The sequence below is a fragment of the Ictalurus punctatus genome, chromosome 4 (assembly GCF_001660625.3).
Source record: "Ictalurus punctatus breed USDA103 chromosome 4, Coco_2.0, whole genome shotgun sequence".
In the NCBI taxonomy this organism is placed as follows: Eukaryota; Metazoa; Chordata; class Actinopteri; order Siluriformes; family Ictaluridae; genus Ictalurus; species Ictalurus punctatus.
This window is the reverse complement of record NC_071284.1, coordinates 30172705-30197991: the sequence shown is the minus strand read 5'-3', so window position 1 is coordinate 30197991 and position 25287 is coordinate 30172705. Positions and strand designations below refer to the sequence as shown.

General features: G+C 38.9%; 1 protein-coding gene across 3 annotated transcripts in view; it reads right to left on the bottom strand.

The window, feature by feature from the left end:
• kirrel3b (kirre like nephrin family adhesion molecule 3b) overlaps nucleotides 1–25287 on the bottom strand; it is a 219161-nt gene that overhangs the window by 43354 nt on the left and 150520 nt on the right. For all 3 annotated transcript variants that reach the window (XM_047155222.2, XM_053678142.1, XM_047155224.2), the window contains exons 4-5: nucleotides 8523–8680; nucleotides 1096–1246 (exon numbers count right to left, since the gene is read on the bottom strand). In XM_047155222.2, coding sequence (XP_047011178.1) covers nucleotides 1096–1246; nucleotides 8523–8680 — 309 coding nt within the window. The remainder of the gene's footprint in view (nucleotides 1–1095; nucleotides 1247–8522; nucleotides 8681–25287) is intronic.

Below are 25287 nucleotides of genomic sequence, written 5' to 3'. Positions count from 1 at the left end.
AAATGCTTAGCACATCCTCTCTATTTAGTTTCCTCTGACAGATGGCCATTTTTGCCAACTTATCATAAGCTGCCCATCAAACTGCATAATAAAAAGTTTCACGCAAAACTCGACGACTGCTAAACACCAACACGTTCTCTTGGAGTCTTTCTTATGAAATGTGCGAAAAAAGAATGGAGCCATCAACAATAATGGATCTCTAAATAGCATTTTCTGCTTTATTAGTCATAGCTAATAGTGCTGAAGGAGGGTGGGATTGATGAAATATGGCGATGCTTTTGTTCGCTCTGATAATTCTGGAGAATAGTGTTGGATAAAAAAAAAGATTGTCTGACAATTGCGCTAGGTTTTTTTTTTTTGCATGCTGGGTGCCTTCTGCCTGGCACAAGTGGAAATCTGGAAGGAGGAGGGGTTGACAGAGATAAAATGAGAAGAAAATATCGGAGTTAAATTTGAACAAAGTCAAAGAGAAGCAAAGTTCCATTCATTATAAAAAGAAGAAAAAAAAAAGGTTTGTCTACCGATGATGCAAACTTCACATCATCGCATACACACACACACACACACACACACACACACACAATATCTGCTTTCTTTTCTGGAATGTATTAGTCTGAGTGAAAATGCAAATCCACAGAGAGTTTCAGAGAGTAAATCTTAATGATGCAGGGATGCAAAGTGAATGCTTACACCCTATTAAATCCATGTGTAGTTCATTAGCATTGCAGCACACACAGCACTTTCCTGTTAGACTTACCTTGCCAGTAGTGTGTGTGTGTGTTAGGAGTTGAAAGAGGTATAAATTAGAAGAATGTGAGACTTCTCGGTACAGAAATAGATGAGAAGTCAGAAATAAAGAAAGGAGAAAAGAGGAAGAGGTTTTCTATATCAGGTTGTAGCACGTGTCTCCTGTGTATTTGGATGCACCCTGCCTCCATGTGCTATGTGTCCAATTAGAGTAACATAATCTCTGTTGGCTGTGCTCTCAAGCCGCATCTGAAAGAACTGGGACAGACATAGGAAGCCATCGGAAGAGAGAGATAGAGCGAGAGAGAGAGAGAGAGAGAGAGAGAGAGAGGGTGAGTGTTTACTCACGCTGGATGTCAATAGTAACGCTGCTCTCCTTGCCATTGGGGACCGCTTTGTTCGACGCACGGCAGATGATGGTCTGTCCCGTCTCGATGTTGGATGGTGAAAGGTACAGAGTGCTGACTGTACTCTCCTTCCTGCCATCTCGAAGAAGGGTCTACAAGGAGCAAAGCAAAAGAAACATGATCAGTGGGGCAAGGCAAATGAAAGAAAGGGCATAACTAAGCTAGGCTGTCAAGTGAGTGTGCAAAGGGTCAAGGAACACACAAACACCATCAGTCAAAGGCCGTCTCGATTCTTGGGTTTGGAGTAGAACATTTCGCCAACGAGATGCCCGGCAAACAATAGAGACCCCTGCTGCACTCCCAGCCTGTGGTCTCTCCATACCCGGGGTAGATTGATTGTGAGAAAAATAAGACACGACAGTCTGTATGGAGGCTTTTTTCTTGGAGGTTAGTGCACAGGGCATGGCTTGTTTTACTCTGCTGGTAGACCAAGCTCGGCTGCACTCACCACATTGTTTAGTATCATCTGGAAGGACTCTACAGAATCTACTTTCTCCACTGAAAAGAGATGGCTTAGAAAGAAGCAAGATAAACAGATAGAAAAAGACACTGGGTGCGGAGTGGGCAAAGAAGTTTCACCTAGTGGAACAAATTGGCAGTGCCATAGAGCGCTGGGCAAACTGCTGAGAGATGACATCCTGCAGACAGCCCTGCATGCACTGCAATACCCACTGCAATGGAAAGATTCCCTATTCCTAAAAACTCTTCCTATTAAAAACTAACTGGCCTGTTCTATACATGGCCTGTTCTTAGCTCTTGTCGACAATTTCTGCCAAAAGCGTTGACTTGTGCTGCTTTGAGAACCAATCTGTAGCTCACACTTTCTAAAAGCGAAAGCCCTCCTCCCTCAGACAGTATAAGAAAAGTCCTGGAATAATGGACTGAACCAGAGCAGTAGTTATATGCTAATAATTAGCATGTTCAGACTATTGACAGTGAGCTTGCTAATAGTAGCAATTACTGCCTCGCTATTTCATAGCTCCTTTTTTTGATTAAAGGAAAGAAAGAAATAATAAAGATCAGAATGAAAGCTGGTGTTTGCCATCCCACTCAGAGGGAACTGGGGCGTGGATGGAAGTGTCAAAGGATAAAATAAAGCACTTCTGCCTCCCTCCTCTCACAAAGTGCGAAACAGTTGTTCAGCGAAGACTAAAACACCTAATGTTATCTCAAGTTTGTGCACCATTATATAACATGTTCAGGAAACACCATGACCGAGAACACTGGGTCCAAGATGGGAGTAGACCTTAGATGCAATGACTGGTTATCGCAGGGCACCATGCACATACACATTCACACACTCAGGGGAAATTTAGAGTCACCAATCCACCTACTGGCATGTTTTTTATAAGGTGAGAGGAAATCCAAACAGACGTGAGGAGAACAAAACTTCACACAATAACCTGAGCTCAGGATTGAACGTGGAAACCTGGAGCTGTGTCATTACCCACTGTGCTTCATGATAATTCACACAACTCAATTAGTCTGAATAGTAGTGCAAAGGTGGGGTTGGTCAGTTTGGCACAAGGTTATCCGGTTCAATCCTGAGCTTGGGTGACTGTCTGTTTGGAGTTTCAAATGTTCTCCTGGTGTCTGTGCTTCAGGGTGTCCTTCAGGGTTTCCTCCCAACATCCAAAAACATGGAATGGATTGGTGACTCCAAATTGCCCCTAGGTGTGAATGTTTGTGAACTTGTTGTGATTCATGTTCCATCCAAGATGTATTCCCATACCTTTGTGCCATGTTCCTGAGCCCAAGATACACTGTGACCCTGGGAAGTACAACACAATTACTGAAGATGAATGAATGAATGAATGAATGAACGAGTTACAAATGTTAGGGTTAATTTGTCCAAATTTTGTCCAGATGACATTTCAAAAATGACCTTGCGTAGACATAGTATATATATATATATATATATATATATATATATATATATATATATATATATATATATATATATATATATATATATATATATATAAAATCCCATGTAGCACCAGTCTCTCAGTCAAATTTAATCCTGAACTAAAGTAGAAGAAAGAAAGGAGAATCTCCACTGACTACACATTTTTTCTTGGACTATACTTAGTCTGGCCTACAGCCCCTCCTGCTTAGCCTAAATCGTGTTTGCCACTTCCAGTAGCTGAGCGATGTGAGTCAGATGGAGACGGTAAAGCCTCTGCTGAGCCTCACAGCACTTTGAGCCCCTGCAGTGAGCTGCAGGCTGTCAGTGAATAGACGTGCTGATAAAATATGCTCCATGACACAGTTGGTGCTGCTTCTCTCATGGCCAATGGCCTGTCTGAAGCTATTAACATTGTGTGGACACAGAAATGGAACGGGTCTCAATGCCTAGCCTTTGCTTGGCCCAGAATAGCTCCCAATTACAAGCTAATCATTTCTCATATAGCAGCCCAGAAGCTTGTCAGGAGAATAACGGACCTACTTTTTGTGTGTGAAAGCAGCAGGGGGTAAAGTGAAAAATATGAGCAAGATAAGCAAGAAAAAGAGAAGTCCTAATACAATTTACACCTGTCAAGAGAAGCAGGTTTGTCACAATATAATTAAGCTAGTAAAGAGCACTGACTTCCAGTTTTATTCTATGTTTATCCTCAGGATGATAAAGGTCAAGACTCAGCTGACATTCTATCTTCTTTTATTGCAGTATTTTTGATTTTTGAAAGTTAATTAACAGAGTGAATAAGACAGACCTGCCATATGCAAACATGGAGAAAATGAAAACTGATATCTAAGAGATGTGGAAAAAATTGGAACGCTGACTAGATGTCAAAGAGCTGTCTGTAGAGTTAATCATTTGACTTTGGTGTAAAGTACATTCTGCTGTTAATCTAACAAATCTTTGATATATCAAAACACACACATGGTGGTGGTCTGAGATTGCATTAGATTAAGGCAATGAGTTGCAAGTACTTTGTTTTCATTATTATTTAAAAGAAAGTAATGGTTTCTTCTCAATCCTGGGGTCAGACGCCATTCTTTGATTAACCAATTTAATCCCTGCACCTCAGGTTCTGATTAATTTTCGCCATTTTATGGCACAGTTAATTTAATGCCTCTTTACTTTTCCCATCTCCCAATTTTAATTCAGTGGCAGAATGCCAGTGAGGGTAATAAGCTTGATAATAGAGAAGAATGGACTGATGTTTCTAGCTTTAATAGAAGAGGTCAGATGTACTAAATATAACTGCACTTGTACTGTCTTCTTACAAACAAATCTTCCAAAATTCTCTGGTTGACCCTGTGTCACAAAAAAATTAATTCAGAGTGCTAATAAAGTTCATTAGAGTGGCAACAGTTTTCCTTTTCAGAAGGTAGTCTCATGGTGAAGGTTATGATGAAAGCTTTGCTTCTAATTATATTAGTGGTTATGTGGAAATAAAGGGTGGGAGAATTAATGAAATTTGAGAGGCAGGTAAAGAAGAAAGGGCTTTGAAGGCATGTGGGTGGATATGAGAACAGAAAAGGACGCAAAATAAATTTACCCTGGAGTACAGACACTCAAAAAAAATATGCTAGCACAAATGAAAGTTGGTTAATAATCAGGGAACAGTTATCATTTCATATAACCCACTACTAAGACAGGACATAGGTCATATGCAAACCTAATAAACCAATCATACCTATTATAGCTTGCAACATACGTGATAATTCAAGAGTGATTATATCTTCTACAATATGCTACAGGATAGTTTACAGTTCCTATAGGTATCGTAAGACTACTAATGCTTCCTATAACAGCTATAAAGCTAGTTATAGGTTTGAGATTAGCATTAGCATTTGATAGACACTGTGCACTGTACTACAAAGCTCATCCGGCGTGCTGCTCATATTAAAGCCTCTAATCTCAAAAACATCTCTTTGGCTTTTTGCTAATGTAAAACTACTCTCCTGTGGACTACAAGCACCAGCCTTATTGCAGCTTATTTGCTGATCTCCTGTACTTCAATTAGCACTCATACCAATCCCTTCTGCTATTCAGAGTGTGAGGGAAGTTAGAAGGAAGCATGAGAGATAACTGAACATTAATGTAAAGGCTTTGGAAAGCACAAGTGTCACGAATGCAATCCCTAACAACACACACACACACACACACACGCACCATCATTCACATCATTTATCCTGATTATGTTGGCATTAGAGAGTCAATAGTGCCTGGCCATAAATCTCCTTGTTCAGGCCACCTCTCCAGAAAATGACATCATTTTGTCTAAGTCACGTGAATGAAAAGTACTTTCAACATAGCTGACTGCCAACTTATGCAGCCACAGCATGTGAAATGGATCCGAAACTTCAGCAAGGCGTGATTAGGATTTGATTAGTCAATGGTGTATTTATTGTATTTGTTCGTTTGTTGATGCTGAATGTGGTATCGCACTAAAACAACCTAGCTATGTAAGACTGAGAAACCGGACAACTATCTGGTTGCTCTATCACCCCCTAAGGCTTTTTAGCACATGTAAGCTCTCAAATGTTAATGAGAACATCATAAATAAATAATTTTGAACAATTAAATGAGTTAATATGAAAAGATGACAAGAAAAAAAAAAACAATAACATGGTCATTATTAGCATTATTTTAATCATATAATGGACTGTTTAACTGGTTAGTTATCACACACTTCAAAAAATAACAACCTGAAGTCAATGATTCTGCACAAATGACACTTATTTTGCAGTTGCAATTCCACCCCAGCAGGGTAGATGGCGATAATCGTGACAGTGATGTCTAAAATAGCTTCCACGAGAGCGGTAAGTCTCATAGAAGCACTTAGGTCCTTTTTTAGAGAGTAGGAATTGACTTGATTATTCCGTTAAGGCCTGCTTACACTAGCATACTGTATATGAAAGGATGTCAAATGTGCGTACATGTGCTATAATTTCACGGATTTTGATAGCCAGTTAGCTACCTTAATTTATGCTAACAAGATTTCTAAGATTATTTATATTTTTTTATAGGATTATTTAACTCGTATTTTTAAATGTTCATGATTTTCACTGCAAACACTAACAAGTTAGCTGACATGAGCTAACGACAGATTTTCTGAGAACACCATTAAGTCATCTTCACTGCCAACACTCACCAGTCAAAAGTCATATGCATTATGGTTCTTGATTTCCACAGGTAATATTAGCTAGCTATCTAACATAATAGCATCTCAACAAATCAGTCTACTCAGAAAAGCTTCAAGAATGTGTCTTTGTTAATTGACACAAACCTGCAGCATGAAGCGAGCTACAGGAAGACATCAGAAAGTTTGCAAATTTGGAGTGGAAGACCTCGAGTGGCTTTCAAATAGCCCTAACCTCAACCCCACTGAACACCTTTTGGATGAATAGGAACACCGACTGCTTCTATGCATGATGGGTTGATCATGTTTGGTTATCATTTCAACCACTGTGACAAAATAAATAAAAAGAACCACAGACCCCACTTTGAGAACCATTGGTGTGTATGATGGCATGGAGAAACATTTCCACCAAATTCTGAAGTATTTGCAGATTGTTTAGACATGACCATCCAGGGTGTTCCTGAGATATATACTTGATCTTGAATAAGATAAAGCAGTTATGAATTAATGGATAAATCATCCAATGAATACAGTCTTTATATTCAGTAGTGATAATAGGTATTTTCAGACAGAGCTATGGGTTCAGAGACATTCCCACCAGTCTACAGTATCCAGACAGACACAGCTCTATTATCCTCCATATTAGCCTCCATTACTCAGACTAAGCATTCACATCTTAATTGAGTGCATTGCTTTTTAATGTTACGAAAAGAGATATTAGGAGTTTGGATGGCTTCCATCCGTCATCATGCAGAAGGTCTCTCTGTACCAGAACTGCTGCCAGGCACAGGAAGCCATCTGATTAGCTACACCACCGCTAACGACCGCATGCAGCTGCATGATGGGTAAACTGCCACTTCTTCGTCCTGGCCAGATCGATGCCATTTATCTCCCATCCAGAAAAAAGCCAATAATAGGATGAGAGGGACACCCTAAAGGGCGGGCTTGCATTGCTCATTTATATGGAAATGGTGAGGATGTGGTGATTAGAGGCTGGAGGGTGCAGATCTCTACCTGAATTTATTTCTGGGTCAGAACTGGGATGCTGAATGGCAGGAAATATGCTATTGGGATAATTTGCTGTAGGCAATGTGAAGGTCTTAGGGAGCTGTGATTGGTTAAACTGGATTGGATACAGAGCATATACACATACACTGTTTTGCAGCCTGTGAAACCACTTCAAATTGTCTATTAAAGATTTTTTATGCAAACCAAAAGACTTTGGTTAAATTAATGGGAAATAATCACTGATTAATTCAGTCTGTTCTCTTCTGTCTGCTTAACATCTTTTCATTTATGCCTTGTTATTGGGTCATTAAAACATATATATATATATATATATACACACACACTCGTCTATACAGAGTGTGTAAGCGTTCTACTCTGTTTTGATGATGATGTGAAAATGCAGGTACATCATGGATATTTTAAGAGTCAGTAACAGCTGACCTGATTGGGTTATGGCATCTAGCAACTTGATCAAAACCTGACAGTCACTGAGAGAGCAAAACAAACAGAAAGGTTTTAAACATCTTTAATCAGAATGACAGTTTTTACCACCTCAGTTGTTAAACTGGTACCTTACACATGATCTTTGCGAGCTGATACCAAGACAAGGTTAGAAAGTAGCCAGAATAAATAAATTTTACATGTTGTTTTGGTCAAATTTATACTTATGTTTCTTTACTTATGTTTTGTTCTTAAAACAGAACAAAATCTGATTTTAAGTCATTATATGGCTATTTTATAGAATTCGGCAAGCGTGAAATTTGACGCATTTTCCCAGACTGCTACACATAAACAAACACTCTTTTGTAAGATAGAGCTTGGACAATTCCAGGTGGTAGAACTATTATAAGTGGAGGTACAGCTGAATGGATCTGAATTCTGGTAAAAGACCAGTGCTCAGCCTTATCTGGCCATCTGCTTGTTTTGTTGACACATTTAGCAGCTGCAAGCTGGATTTCCTGGGATTTCTCTCCAATCACACAGAGCTGAGGGCTAAATTGAAGGTTAACAGATGGTGCGAGTGATCACAGACATGGTGCAAGAGGCCATTTGACACAAAGCTTTAGTAAAACCTCCATACATTTTGTAAAGGAATTAAACCCAAGCAGCAAATAGTGTTTAACAGAAATAATAACAATAAAAATACATTATCAGTCATATGATGTTATTCCCTTTCTTATATTCTTGAAAGTTGTTGTTTATAGTGTGAATGTAATGTCTGTTCTCTGTATCAGAGTCTCCTGGGCAGAGCTAAATCTGTACTCACCTTAGAGTACATGGCTCCATTTAGCACCTCCCCATTTCGAATCCAGAAGATTGAGGCGGCAGGCTTGGCATTGTCAGCATGACACGTCAGGTTGAGAGGGTCTCCAGCTCTCAGGCTCACCACAGGGCCTCCATCAATAACTGGGTTATCTGGTGGAACTGCATCATGGAATGAAGAAAGAACATCACGCATGTCAATGAGTGGCAGAGCTCTAGGGGATATCCATCTGCTCAACTGAGCTCAAGTCGTCAATATTTTATATGGATTTCTACAACATGCTACTTGTGCTTGTCATGTTTCTAAGAAACTGGCAAGCTCAACGTGTGTTCTTCCCATGGCGGAAATCTACTGATTGTGCTCACACTGGAGACTCCTTCCATAAATGTTAAATTAACCTCTCCTTACAGAAAGATTCACCATATCAATTTTATTTGTTAAATAACAACACAATGTTTTATTCCATTTATTATTATTATTATTATTATTATTATTATTATTATTATTATTATTATTATTATTATTCATCCGCTTATTTTCTGTACCATGTATCCTACACAGGGTCACAGAGAGCCTACCTCAAGGAACTCGGGGCACAAGGCGGGGGATACCCTGGATGGGGTGCCAGTCCATTACAGGGTACAATCACACACATACTCACACACCCATTCACACACTACAGACAATTTAAAGATGCCAGTCAGCTTACAACGCATGTCTTTGGACTGGGGGAGGAAACTGGAGTACCTGGAGGAAACCCCCCAAAGCACAGGGATAACATGCATACTCCACACACACTGGGTGGAGGTGGGAATCAATCCCCCAGCCCCGGAAGCGTGAGGCCACCATGTCTATTGTTATTATTGTTATTATTATTATTATTATTATTATTATTATTATTATTATGCTTAGACTATGTGGAGCGTCCATGGGAATTATTTATTAGTATAGAAATTATAACATATTAAAAGGAGTGCATTAATATAAACCTGTAATTTGCAGCTGTCCTGCTGTCTGAGGTGCTGCTATAGAAAATAAATCAACACCTTCAGACTAATCAGATTCAAAAGTTCTACAATGTTAAGATGTGTAACACACAGAATAAATCCTTATCATCTCATAATGACTATCCTATGGTATTAAAGCAATATCCTCTATGGGATATGTTATACCAACACTGCACTCTAAGAAAAAAAAAATCTCAAGGGTTCTTTAGATAGTTAATGGTTCTTAGCTTCCATAAGGGGTTTATCAATGAAATCCTTTGTGGTAGAGAAACATCCTGTTGTAAGGTCTTATATAGATTCTTTAAGTGTTTCCACTGAGTCTGTGCAACTTCGGGTTCTAGATTGAACTTTTTTCTGTCTGTGAGTGTGTTGCTGGCAGTGAGTAAGGCTAATCTATTTTGACTTACAGTATTACTGAAAAGTGATATAATCATATTGAGAAATGCATTCACAAAACTGCATTAGGTTTTAATAGTATGTATGTGATGTGCATCTATTCTATCATTCTGGGTCAGAATTCTCAGTGGTCCATTTGTGTAGAAACCAGATTTTTCGGTCAAAAACTCGATTCTTGGCTGTTTGGGGTGTTATTGGTTTCTGAGCAAATAAATTCTCAGCTTTCAAACTGTGTCGATAATATTGTGGAATTGAAACAATAAATATGGATCGGAAGCTCTCAAAGATAGGATGATGAGTTTATCTGTGCAAACTGATGAGCTGTGCATTATCGCTCTCTCTCTCTTTCTCCGTTTCTCGTTCCTCTTTGTCTCTCTCTCGTAAGTGAACAAGTGCGTGCCAAAAAAATATGGCTGAAAAGTATCATTTCTCATATGATCAATATTGACAAAGCAGTAATAGTGTTTTCCCTCGCAGAAAGCTATCACTAATGTAAGATTCGCAATATATATTCTTCCAATTGAACAGATTCTGTTGTGAACTGATACAAATACAAGTATGTATAGGAGCTGTGCTATTTGTTTATTTTAAAGAAAAAATTGTAAAACGTTCACAGGGCATCGGATTGAGACTAGAGGTGTGCATTACAACAAAAGTTTCTGTGAAGAAAACCTCAAAATTCACGAGCTGGAGGTTTTTACTTCAATACGGTCATATATGAAGCTTGCAGAACAAAGAAAGGCAGCATTCATTAACATGACAGCTTTCACTCAGTCATACTTAGTAATTGCCTGGTCAGGGTTGAGGTGGTTTATATTAGGCTACCAGTTCATGTATATTTTGGGAAATATAAACTAAACAGAATTCATCATGCTTGCAGTGTAGGCATCTCTACCTCTGAGTCAGTTCCAGTCATCATAGAGTTTATTCTGAGGTTTAGGTTACGCCTATTTAAATTGGGCAGTGGTGGCTTGGCGGTTAACGTTCTGGGTTACTGATCAGTAGGTCAGGGGTTCAAGCTCCAGCACTGCCAAGCTGACACTGTTGGGCCCTTGAGCAAGGCCCTTAACCCTCTCTGCTCTGCTCCGGGGCGCTGTATCATGGCTGAGCCTGCACTTTGAACCTAACTTCCTGGAATGCTGGGATATGCAAAGAAAAGGATTTCACAGTGCTATAATGTATATGTGACCAATAAAGACTCCTTATCCTCCTCCTTATCCTTAAATTTGGATACAGATATGATCATTTGGAGCACGATACAGATAGCGGCACTCTGTTACTCCCCTATACCGATGTACATAAAGAGGCATATCTCATGTATTATTTAGAGTGTTAGCATAAAGCTGAGTAAAATTCTAAATGCATTCCTGGGTCAAGGTGACTTAAAATGATGGAGCAGTTCACATACATATACATATACACACATATATATTCCTTATAAGTAATAAAGGTATAAATTTGTGCCATGTGTATATTACATTCATTGAGTAAACAGGTGAATGGAAAGACCATTGCTAAGAAAACATCTGCGATCTGACACCAGTACAAAATGCAGCAGAAAGCTGTCGCGCTGAGACCTGAGTGCATTTGAACTTAATGAGAGCAGGTGTTATTTGTATATATGATTAGATGGATGGGAAATGGAATGCAATGCAGCAGTGTGTGAGCATGTGTAATAGTAGCAAAAGGGTGGAATAAAGTGAAAGGAGTTTGACAGGCCGGAAAAGGAAACCAGCAGGAGAGAGGAGGCGTGTGAGTGCTGTTAAGACTTACACATTTCAAGTTCATGAATGGTACTAATTACATACTCTCTGTTTCAGACACTCCCACGTGACTTGCACATGTATACATATACACACGCACACACACTCTGATGCTGTACCCATAGAGGAGCCTACTGTATATGGAAAATCAGATGAAAAATGCAGGTGGAAACAGATAGTTATAGAGAGAGATAGAGAAAGAGAAAGGGTTCTTAATGGGACAAGATATATGCTGTTGATTCACTGATTTGAAGAGTGAGTCCAGCCAACACAATGTGCTCAGATGTGATCAGAATCCACCATGCTGCCTCTTTAAAGAAGCTTCAGAATGGAATAGACTGGATTTATGATTAAGTCCTGCTCACGAGGCTTAAATCTTTTTTAAAGATGTTTAAAGATCTTTCTGATTTTCTGAAGCAGTAAAGCCCAAAGCGCTTTGTTCACATGAGGCCATCCTACTGTTTGTCATGAAGATCAGTCACAACTCAGCTGGTGGAAAATGTTTTTCTTGCATCGCTCATAAACCCCCACTAAACACTGTTCCGCTTGCTTAAATGTTACTTTTTTTGTTTTTTTTTACATGAACAGATTTGTAGTCCTTTAGGGTTAATTCTTAGGGTAACTTTAGCTTTAAATGATTCACTCTCAGAGATTTACAGCTCATTCATCTGCTACGTACATCGGTTATTAATGTGTTTTGTATAAGTACTTTGTTTTTCCCGTCTAATCTTCTGCAAAGCGTTTTGAGATTTTGAACTCAAAATGAAAACTGCCCCATAAAGAAAGATTAATGTCAGCTAAACGATTTCCAACAGAGGGAATACTCAGAACAGAAGAGTGATAACTCACGTGACACATGAAATTGCATTGCTGATGTCATTTTAACTTTGGGAACTGTGAAATAAAATAAGACTGTCAGCAGGCAGGCTAACTGGACATCTGTAATCACTTCCCACAGCTCATATGGACAAGTTGATGGTCGATAAAATACACTATACACTAATTATCAACAACTAAATCCAAAGAATCAAATCAACAACCAAAATGTTCAACATGCTTTTAACAATTAGTTGAGAGGCTGGTTGATACCAGTCACCTGGCAGATTATTGACAGTCAATAGACAAGCATTTACACAAGGCATTTGGTATTCATTTGTGAAAAATGTTCATATCATGCTAGTTCACATTCTAGTTCACTTCATGTCATGCAAGTTCACATGCTAGTTCACTTCATGTCATGCTAGTTCACATGCTAGTTCACTTCATTTCATGCTAGTTCACTTCATGTTATGCTAACTCAAGTCAGGGACTAAGAACACTATCAATAATATTTTGTGAAAAGCAGTTATTTTATATTACTGGCATTAATTAAAGAATATAAAACATAAAGAAAGTGAGCCAACACAAATTAAGACAAAAAAATGGCACCATATAAAAGGAGGATGGGCTGGTTTGTCTGAGCATAGCTGTAAGTCAGAAACAAATGCCTCAAAAACGTGAGTTTTATGGGCATCACTAAATGCAAATCAGTAGTGCTGTGCAAACCCTTGGTAATTTCCTGGTGATTGGCATCCATTAACATACACACGCAAGTACAAATAAAACCAGAAAATCTGAAACTTTTGTATATTCGGCAGGATTTAGTTTGGTTTCTGAAACCTTTCCACACAACTTTACTAAAAGATTGAGAAATAAAGCCTAATATTATCAATGTAGAGTTCTATTAATAGATGCATGATTCAATCTCAAAAAATCACATCTTAAAAAATGTTGTTTTTTAAAAAAACAAAAATCAGACATGCAAATAATTTATTGCATGACATCATCCTGAGAAATGAGTCCCATCCAAATAGGGCTTATAAGTCTAATCACAGGCACAGCATTCATTGACCATTAAATATTCTCTGTCTGCTATTAAATCATGTGGGATTTGTTGTCTGAAGTTATCCAACGATGGGCTGTTGAAAACAATTTCAATTTCTGGAAAGCATTTTGCATGATTATTATTAGCAATATATCATGATATATTATTCCATAAAAACAAATGACCATCAGGGGAGATATTATATCTTATTATACAGTACATTATGTTCAGGGTTAGTACTGTATTTAAGTTATTTTTGACAAACCATCTTTGACACTTTCTGGTTGAAGCTGAAGGAGCGACAGACTGGGAAATGACAATCATGTCTGCTCCAGTTACTCAGAGAAATCCCACTTAATTGACTTGCCTGAGGTCATGCAAGAAGTCCTTACACTTATAATTCTGTTACGTGTCATGTGTAAAACAGACCTTCAACCTTACTTATTATTTTATTATTTTATCTTATCAAACTTATTATTTTATCTTCAGTAACTGCTTTATCCTGATCTCACTGACTTTCATTTTCGGAAGTTGGCATGGTAGTGCAGTGGCACAGTGGCTAGAGGTGCTGTCACAGCTCCAAGGTCCCCAGTTTGATCCAAACCTAGGGCTATTTTCTGTATGCACCTTCTGCTTGGTGCCCTGCAATGGACCTGTATCCAGGCTGTAATGCCCAGTGTTCCCAAATTTCAGACCCTGATCAGCATAAAATAATTATTGAAAATGAAACTGTCTGAAATGTTCAAGTCACTGAGCTGAAGATTTCAGCATTAATGCGGACATTTTTTTTTGTCTTAATTTCACACAAACACTGACTCACTGAGACGTTTATTTCAAGGAACTCATACATATTTATTAGAACTGGCCTAGCTCACAATTCCAGAAGTGTAAAAATTTGGACATTGAGTCTTCCGTATTGGCAGGGACTTTTTTTTTTCTCCGTGCCAGCACAGACTATGCTGTCCATTCCTGGTTGAATGGTGGCGATCATTAATAGAGCGAGGTGTTATTTCAGGCCTTTTGCAGGAAAGCCTTGTCAGCCTTCTCCCTTCTTTCACCTTCCCCTTCCAGGCACCATCATTCTGACAGGCACACAAAGGCCAGGACCTTAACCACACAAGCCATCATCATTATGGTCCTGTTTGCAAACTCGGCAGCCACTAATGGCTCCAAATTAGCACTTTACTGTGGCCTCTTGATAGATTTCTCATGAGCCGGTCAGCAGAACCGATTGATCGGCCCTCTTTAATTACCAACCAGCTGCCTGCAATCCGTCCTCTTCCTCCACTAAGCTTTCTGAAAGCTTATCAATCCACCCTCGCCTCTCTCTTGCTTTTTCTCTGTCTTTTTGTAATTGGAAAACTCTTTCTTCTGGAGGTATGGCTGCAGAGAATTTTTTTCTTGGGATGAGGGAGGGTTTGCCTTTGACAGAACGACTTATAGATTCACACTGTAGATGGGAAACTAATTGAAAGTTCAAGTGATGCCTGTAACTTGTCTGTTCTTGAACGTCCTGCCAATTCAAATACATAATTTAGTGGAGTTGAATTTTTAAGTGCTTATTAGATAACCTGATTTGAAGTCTATAGTATGATAAATGCTGCGCATGCTAGTTTTGCGTACTTCAAGTGACTATTACAGGAGTGAATACTGGGGAAATGCAAGAAGGTATTCATGAGGGTTTCATTAACTTATTCCCACTCGGTAGATAAGAGATGGAACTGGAGTTCATTAAAAAAGTGCAAGAGTGTAAAAAACTGTAGTAAAAAAAAGTATGACAAATCAAGGTTGCATGGTCCTCCAATTTAGTAGATGTGAATTCCAATGGTGCACTCTCAAAAAATGGGTACTAAACTGTACCGTTCCTTGTCACTAGGGTGGTAACCTCATCTTTTGTACCTTTAATATGTATATTTTACTGGAACTGTGGATATAGTGTACCTTTAAAAAGAATATTAGGTACATATTTGGGCTATAATTACCGTATAGAGTAAAGCTTTAAAGATGCACTATATGCATCTTTTTATGTAAAGATTCTAAAGTGACAAAAATTGTACACTTGAGAGTACCACCTTGGCGACAAGGAATGATGCGTTAGTGGAAAGAGAGAAAGAAACGAATGAAGAAGTAGAACAGAAAGGTTTAGAAACAAACTTGAGGATAGATTAGTGAAGCATTCACTTTTAGGAGATAATTAAATAAAACTGTAAATTAAAGAGAATGCAAATGGATTTGTAATTAAAAAAAAAAGTAAGTAAAAAAATTTGGCCCGATCAAACAGGTTTCCTGAAAGCTTTCAAGCTTTGAGCATCCTCAATTACCTGTGGGACTAAGATCTTAATACACACAGAGGGAGGGAGAGAGAGCGAGAGAGAGAGATGCCCTGTGTGATCCCACAGTAATTTCCCTGCAATTACACTTAAAAAGAAAATCCACTCTGGCCTATCCAACACCTACTCTCTGGCCTGAAATATCAGCAGTGAGATTGAGTAACAGGGCGATGACATGGTCTTTCATCCCATAGCATGGAGTTTGAGAGTGCTAAAGAGGCTAATTTGGAGGACAATGGAAGAGAACATTAGTAAAGATGCAATTGAGAAATGGAGGAATGCAGTGAAGCAAGCCTAGAGATATGCCATGTCTGGAACAACAATGCAGCCGTCTGTTTCACCAACAGCTCCCATCAGCTGCATGCTGAGCCACTATGGCCTGTGATAAATAGGTTGGGAATTGAGTGGTGGTGCAACAGGAAAGAGGGGTGAAATTAACCCCTTAAACTTAAAGGACCTGCCAAAGGATCCAATTCTCACACTCGTAACTATACATTTTCTATTACATACTGTGTTCAGTCATCTCAGTAAATGCTTTATTCTGGTCAAGGTCGCAGTGGTTCTGGAGCGTATCCTGGGGACACTGAGCAAAAGGCAGGAATACACCTTGGTTGGGACGCCAATCTATTGCAGGGCACCATTCACACATATTCACACCTAGAATCACACCAATATAGAGCCAGGCAATCCAGATACTGGCATGTTTTTGGGCTGTGATAGGTAGACTAGGGATTGAGTGGTGGGGCCACAGTAAAGACAGAATTTAACCTCTTAGATTTACAGGACATGTTAAAGACCACAGACTCACATTACTCATTCCTCCATTCATCTCAGTAAGAACTTTATCCTGGTCTGGGTTGTGGGAGATCTATAGCTTATCCCAAGAATACTGGGTGTCAGGATAGGGATACACTCTACAGTAGATAGGAGAGCACCTATTGCAGGGTACCATGCACACCTAACAGGTATTTAGAGTAGCCAAACCACTTACTGGCATGTTTTATAGGATGGGGGAAAGGAGTATACTTATGCAGACAGGTGTAGAACGTGCAAATCTCACAACATACCCAAGCTATGGTTCAAACCAGGACCCTGGAGCTGTGAAACAGCAACACTATCCCCTATTATCGCATAATCCTCAGCAGATACTGAAGAATATCCAATACATGGGGAATATGTGGTAAAAATGGAGACTGTAGACATATATGGCTCTGTGGCCTAAATCAAAAAACTCCTTTCATGCGCTGTCACAAACACACCTGTTTACAGCAGACTGGATTCAGTAATAGGCACTCACATCCATTCTCCTTCTCCGTGGCTCTCTCCGAGGGCTGGGTATTGGAGATCTTAACAGGTTTACAAACTTAGATTGCCTACTCTATTTACTGGATTGCACCAGTTTGAATAACCGTAAGATATGTGATAGGCATTATAAAATGAACAGAACTAGGAGGATAAGCAGGTTATTTATCTTATAAATACAAGTGGTACAGGAAGTAGAGTGCATTGCTAGATGTGTGGAAGAAAAAAAAAGGACTCTCTTTTACTGAATTAGAAAGAAAAGGCCAGGCGTTTGGCCAGCAACTCTCAGTGACGCCCCTCCCCACCACCGGAGGTCGCCATCTCCTGAACACTACCTACATATCAAGTTACATCTAGTTACACTTCCTTCTGATGCAAAATATAAACACACGAAACTCTCACTATCATTGCGATGTCTTGCCAGCTTCCTAGTTCATGTAAGTTCCGAGTCTTGACGGTTTCCTGACTGCCTTCTTGATTATTCACTTCTGCTTAGGTTGTCTGTGATTCTTACGGTTGTCGTGCCTGATTGCACTGACTCTGCAGAAAGTACCTCACACATATGGATCCTAACTCTCTCTCTCTCTCTCTCTCTCTCTCTCTCTCTCTCTCTCTCTCTCTCTTTCTCTCTCTCTCTCTCTGTGTTTCCATTGTTACAGTAGTTGTAATTTGTAGACGTTTGAGATGACGGGTATGGCAAAAAAAGTCAAACAAAGTAAGAAAAAAAAAATAAAAGAAAAGGCCATTCTCCGGGGAATCAATCAATTTAGCAGGTGGACATCTGTGGGATGTGTCTGTCTGTGATATAGAAATGAAAAATATCTTAATGAGCATGGCTTTTAATGTGCTGATGATGCTATTCCACCAGGTTGATATGTGTACTTTAAAAGGCAGAACACCTGCACAACAGAAGCTTTTGTCACTCAGAACCCAGATATGTTTAAGTGAAGGTTTCTCAAGTCACTTTACAAGGGCACTGCCCCAGAAATGAAAATAACATCTGGTTGAAAACATATGGTAGGACCTGATTAAGATATGCATGTGCACATGTAGAACAGTGCACATCACCTTGTTTGTTTATTTGTTGTTCTCAATGTTTGACAGTCAAAAAAGTGGGCAAATATGAATCTCTATGAGATGCTTATGACAAAGAGGGTGAATAGAGCTAAAACCATAGTAAAAGGACAGGGTAAAAATCCAAAAGCACTGATTTAGGTAACTAGAATAACCAACAGCACATAGAAGATTCGGACTTAACAACTTTATCATATGACAGCTACCACTCAGTGAAGGTAAACTCTAACACGTGCTTCCTCCAAGACATGTGGAGATAATCAGCCACATTTCTGCATCATAAGTCAGTGTTACGCACTGAAAAAAATCACTATTTGCCCCGTTTCATATACATAACATCACATCATCACAGGACCCCATCCATCTATGAAGCATTTCATTTGGATTTGTTGAGGTGAGATAGGTACAGTATTAATGTTCATCATAAATGGTTGCCAATGCATTACTAACCCATATCATTCTTTGTTGAATGCCAATAAGAACATCAAACAAAATACATTTCGGTCAAAATAGGTCTAGGCTTTCTTGACTTATAAAACTTTAAATTATGTATTGGGATGTTTTAGGGCACAATCTAGCTTGATTACATTCTTTTGTTCACCCTAATAAACTTCCAACTAGGCATCTGATCTTGAGATGTGTCCTGCGTTTCTGTGTTTGCAATTAAAAGTTAATAAGCTTCATGCCTTGAGACTGTTTATCAAATGATGAAGGAAAAAAGCACCGAGGACTTGGAATGCTCTTTAACTCAAGGAGCTTACATTTCAAACTGTTTATTCCACCCGCAAGGACCCTTGATCTTTTCATAGTCGTACATCCTAATGAGTCATTTGCACAGAGCAAATGAAAAACTGCTGAGGTAGATTTAGCCCTTGTGTTCTGTTAGGAGTTAATTTCTGGAAAGGCAAACATTTTCTAATGAACAATTTTATAACTTAAATTAACAGAGAATTCTTGGGAATGCATTACGACTTGTGGAAATTGTTTGCATGAGTTTTATGTTGCGTTTCATCTGGGACAGTGTGAAAATTACTAATCAGTGGAAGTGGATGGTAGTGAAATAACGACTTGGTTCATGTGAGGAGCAAGTAAAAAAAAAAAAATTAATAATAATTAAATGAGTTGAGAGGATTCATTTGAAGAGGAATCCAAGGACACTCTTTTAAGAGCTTTACAAATGTCAATTAGTTGAGATCCATAATGCCTTGATCATGGTCCTCATGAGAGAGAAATGCTACCAACGTGCTAGAATGTAACACTCTATATATAGTTTTTTGTTCCTCACATTTTACAAAGCTTATCTGTCCTCAGTTCACCATCTGTCACATTCAGGTGAGGCCAGCAAGACCCCTGAGAGCAGACGGAGAAAGCTGTCTTGTAGGAAGATGTATAATTAGCCTCAAGGGCACGACAGACAGCCCAGATGAACCACTTACTCCCGTCCTTCGTCCCTAATGCAGGCAAGAGGAGCCACTAGAGGTCACACAAAGTCCCAGAATCATGTTAAAATACAGAGCCAAGTTCACAGATCAACATACAAAGGCTTTTTTAACTTTTCATTGCCATCATGGACGGAGACATTGATAAAGTGCTGTATAGAAGAAGGACTGTGGGTTTTAATGCTGTGTATAGCTCAAAAAGAATTCCTGTCAACCTTCCGTCACAGGTCAAAAAAGTAATATAAAAATTTTCTATTCATCATATTTCTATGTGGTTTGCGAGAAAAAAAATAATAAAAATGACTAAAGCACTGCCGAAAAAAATTGATTTGTCAAACACAAAGAGCTGAATCATCCGAGAAAAACATTAATCCTTACAAAGTTTGAATGTACAGGGTGAAAAGTCAGGAAGTACATTTGCAATCAACATTATTCAACCCGCACTGCAAATCAGGTTTATTGTCAACATTTATAGACTTTAATCTGTTTGCAATGAACAAATCAAACAAAAGCAATTTAAATAGTTCAACACAATGAACGCTTCAAGTGGTTTCAACCAATTCAACTGAAAATGCAACTTTTAATGATTTCTCCAGTCTCAAAAATTATTGAACCCCCTGAATAGAATCCCTCACAACAGCACAAATATGCAAAACAGGTGTTGTCTCAAGCACACCTGATGCAACTAATCAAGGGCCTTGTTATTTGCACCAGGTGTGCTTGAGCTGGAACACATGAAATTCCTGAACTGGCTAGGGGCAGACAATTTATGAAATTCCTGGACGGGGCAGAAAAAGGAAGCTATCAACGGCTGCAAGCAGATTTCTGAGAAGGCACGTTGTGAAAAACCCTCGAGTGACTGCAAAATACCTGCAGCGAGACTTGGTGGCAACAGGCACTGAGGTTTCAGTGAGCACAGTAAGGTGTGTACTAAAAGCAGAAGGTTTAAGAGAAAACATCATCACGTCTTTTTCGAAAGCTGAAGCTTCAGAGATATTGGACCTTCCAACAGGACAATGATCCCAAGCGTACCTCAAATTCCACCAAGGCTTGGTTGCAGAAGAAGTCCTGGAAGGTTCTACAGGGCCATCACAGTCACCTGACTTGAACCCCATAGAAAATCTCAGGGGGGATTTGAAGAATGCGGTTGCAGCACGCAAACCCAAGAATATTACTGAACTGGAGGCCATTGCTCATGAGTAATGGGCTAAGATTCCTCAGGAGCGCTGCCAGGAGCTGTGCATCTCGTTTGCAGCAAAAGCATGCTCTACTAAGTACTAAAGATGCTTACCATGAAGGGGTTGAATAATTTTGAAACTGGAGAAGTCATTATAAGTTGCATTTTCAGTTGAATTTGGGGAAACCACTTGAAGCATTCGTTGTGTTGAACTATTTCAGTTGCTTTTGTTTGATTTGTTCATCGCAAACAGCTGAAAGTCTGTACATTTTTTGACAATAAACCTGATTTGCAATGGGGGTTGTATAATTTTGATTGCAACTGTATCTTCCACTCTCCTGTCTCATTTTCTATTACAGATTTTATTGATATTCCACATGGACCATAGCCTTTCATTTCCCAAACTTTGCAACATGTGATCAAATATAAAAGCAATGGCTGAAAGTGTGTCCTGCGCTGTCTGAATTGGCAGATCACACTCTCTGGCAGGTCCACAGCCAACTGTGTGAGCGACAGCACTGTTGTGAAGGGGAATTGGGAAGGCTGAGGCGTTTCTCCAGCTGTCAGGTAAGATGCAGCGGAGAGGAGCAGCCGAGTTCCTGCTCCTGTCATCACACCATCGCAGACTGGGCCGTAACAGACAGCCCGGTGATGGCTGTGATCCCATGCTTGCATATATTACTGCCCAGATTACGAGTGATAGTCACACACAGCCTTGAGGTGTTTTCTGTTTTCAGTGGTCATATCAGAGAGGGCCATGAGGGAAAATGATTGAACGTGAAAGAAAATATATAAAAAAATATATACAATATAAAATATATATACAAATTCTAGTAAAGACAATCTGCTCCAGTGCTTGGACCCCTAACAACACAATACTTTGACTACTACTACTACTACTACTACTACTAATAATAATAATAATAATAATAATAATAATAATAATAATACCACATATAAATCATGATAATTACAAAGAACGACAAGCCAAAATCTCTGCATTACAGAGTGCTCTTGTATTATAATGCCCTGCAATAAAATGCAATACGTCTCTCTGACTCAAAAATCACACATTCAAGCTCTACACACTTAAACTTACAGTAGCTGTAACCTAGACATTCAGTTCATTCATTAAACCCTGGATATATTTTCTATAGATGAGATTTTCTTTTTGACTGAAATATTTTAATCCATTTAAGAGACTGTAGTAGCAAATTAAAAGCACAACAAAGTGAAGTGGCACACGCATTATGATTTATTTATTTTTTTTACTTCACAACCTGGTTTATTATATAATCTCCTCTCAATATGTGATCCAATCTTGTTTACACTGAATGAGCCAAATCATGAGTAGGTTTGAGCTTACAGACTTCTTGACCTGGTAACAAGTCCAACATCTTCAAACCTAAAGATCAGGGATGTAGTGCGAAAACAGTCCAATCCAGATGATGTGTATACTATGTACACAGAACAGAATCCATAACTCATGGTGGTTCATTTGACGAACTAGTTTTGTTGAGAGAACCCCAATATAATACCATAATCACGACCCAATTAATCATGAACAATTGAGGTTGAGAAAGAGAAGAGTGAAAAAAAAAAGGTATGTATATCATTGCCTCCCCAACTCATTACCTCTAGCATTCAGTGCCAAGGGAGCACAGTTGGCCTAAATCATATGAAGGGTGAGATTGGTCTTCTTTAGACCATAATAAGGCATCTATAATTACTTATTCATACTCATTTACAGAAGAGAGCAGAAGCGAGCCACCATAGAATGCAATTTGTCTTCTCCTTCCCTCTCCCCCCACGGCCACCTCCTCCGCCTCATACATCATTAGTTTCACTTTTTATTAAAAGAGATCAATAAGGCGGATCACATTGTGGTGGCCGAGCCTAAAGCCCTTCTCTCTCTCCCTATCTGTCTCATTCATCTCTTTCTTTCTCTTTCACCTTTTTTTTCTTTTTGCATTTCTTGCTTTCCCATCTACACGCCCCCCCAGGCCTGGCCTGGTGGGAGAGATAAGTGTGTGTGTGTGTGTGTGTGTGTCTGTGTGTGTGTAAGGTTAGCCTCTCAGTGCCAAAGATAAACCCTCCAGGTAGCTGATTGGAGCTTGAACATAGATAACTGCTGCAGCTGCCCAATAACGCAGAAACAGCAACGTTGTATAATAACCCAATAAAGTTTAATTAAGATTCGATGACCTCTCTGGTTTAATAATGAAAATGGCAGGATTTGCAGCAGAAAATTAAAACCGAGAACTTATGGCACTGGCAGGGCAACATCGGTCAGTGAAAAATCTTCTTTTCTTTTTTTTTTTTCTTTTCATGTAGGATGTTATCAGCTTTCTACTACTGTCAGTACTGGGGTGAATTCTGGACCTTATCTATCCAGATTAATTTATCCTCTGGTAAACCAAATGTGCTGTATAAAATTTTGTCAAATTTAGTACCGTGCAATATTATACCATAATTTGCTTGTTCTTAATTGACCAGATCTGTAGTCATTTATTTTATATACCTAATATACTGTATACTAAGTGCATGGTCCCTAAGCTCCAGATGACATTTTCAGTTGATGCCCATAATAGATCTTTCCAAGAGATATGACTCTGTTAGGGTCTAAGATGACTGATGTGTGAGTTATCACTTCCATTTAAATTTAGTTAACATTTTCCTACATATAGCATTTTAATCCTACTGAATAAAATGCCCTACAAATATTCCCAATGAATATATATATATATATATATATATATATATATATATATATATATATATATATATATATATATAATATGTATGTATGTATGTATGTATGTATATAGTATAGCTTCAAACCAAACATTCATTGTATTCAAAGAAAAGTTATGTAAGCATAGTGATCAAAGGGGAAAAATTTTCTATCCCCCAGTTGTTTTTGGGCTTAAAGCTAGTTTTTCTCTTTAAAGGCAGTGTTCTAGACTTGGGGCTCTCAAACATTCTGCAGTCAGGGACCCCTTCCAGGGTAAAATCCTTTCCGTGGACACCCCTTATGATCAATTCACATATAGAACAATTGAGCAAATATGTAGCAAGCAAGTGATTTATCCTTTTATTACAGCTTTTTTTCCTTGAATGCATGCATCATATTTTATAAACTTTTATTAAAATTACAGTTAAAGTTTTAAAGTTGTATTTATACTTGTTGTTTTTGTTATTGTGGTTTAAATTAACCAGTTTAAGAAATAAAACTATGATAAATAATAAACAAAATCTTGATAGTAGTTCATAGTAATCGTCACTACTGTCGTGTGGGGGACCCTTTGCTCTAAAAATAACCCCAATTCTTCATTGCATAGATTCCACAAGATGTTGGAAGCCGTTCCTTTGAGAGTCTGGTCCATTTTGACATGACTGCACCACACAATTCCTAAAAAAAAATTGATTAGGTGCACTTTTATGCTGTGAATCTCCCGTCTACCACATCCCAAAGGTATTCTGTTGGATTCAGATCCGGTGACTGGAAAGGCTGCTGAAGAACACTGAATTCATTGCCATGTTCATGAAACCAGTTTGAGATGACTTTTGCTCTATGATATGGTGCATTATTATGCTGGAAGTAGCCATTAGAAGATGGGCAAATCTAGGGATGCTCATAGTCAGCAACAATACTAAAATAGGTTGTGGCATTCAAGCAAACATTGAGTGGTATTAACGGGGCAAAAGTATGCCGAGAAAACATTTCCCACACCATTACCCCACTTCCACCAGCCTGGACTGTTGACACAAGGCAGGTTGGGTCCATGGATTCATGCTCTTAAAACCAAATTCTGACCTTACCATCTGTGTGCCTCAGCATAAATCAAGATTCATCAGACCAGGCTTGGTCTTTAAAGACCAGTCTTTAAATGTCTGGTTTTGTTGAGGCTGTGCACTGCAGCCTCAGCTTTCTAATGTGGTCTTCTTCTTCTGCCCATCTGGCTCAAGGTTCAACAGGTTGTGCAAGTCTGAGATGCTTTTCAGCTCACCACAATTGTACAGAGTGGTTATCTGAGTTACTGTAGCCTTTCTGTCAACTCAAACCAGTCTGGCCAGTCTCTGTTGAACTCTCTAATCAACAAGGTCTTTCTGTCTGCAGAACTGCTCTTTGGATGTTTTTTTTTCTTTATTGCACCATTCTGAGTAAACACTAGAGACTGTTCGGTGTAAAAATCCCTAGAGATCAGCTGTTATAGAAATACTCATTATATTCTATTATTCTGAACATTACCTGAAACTGCTGTCCCATATCTAAATGATTTTATGCATTGCACTTCTGCCACATGATTGGCTGATTAAATAATTGCATGAATGGGTAGGTGTACAGGTCTTCCCGATAAAGTGTTCAGTGAGTGTATGTCATGGACCCCACTTTGAGAACCATAGCTCTAGAAG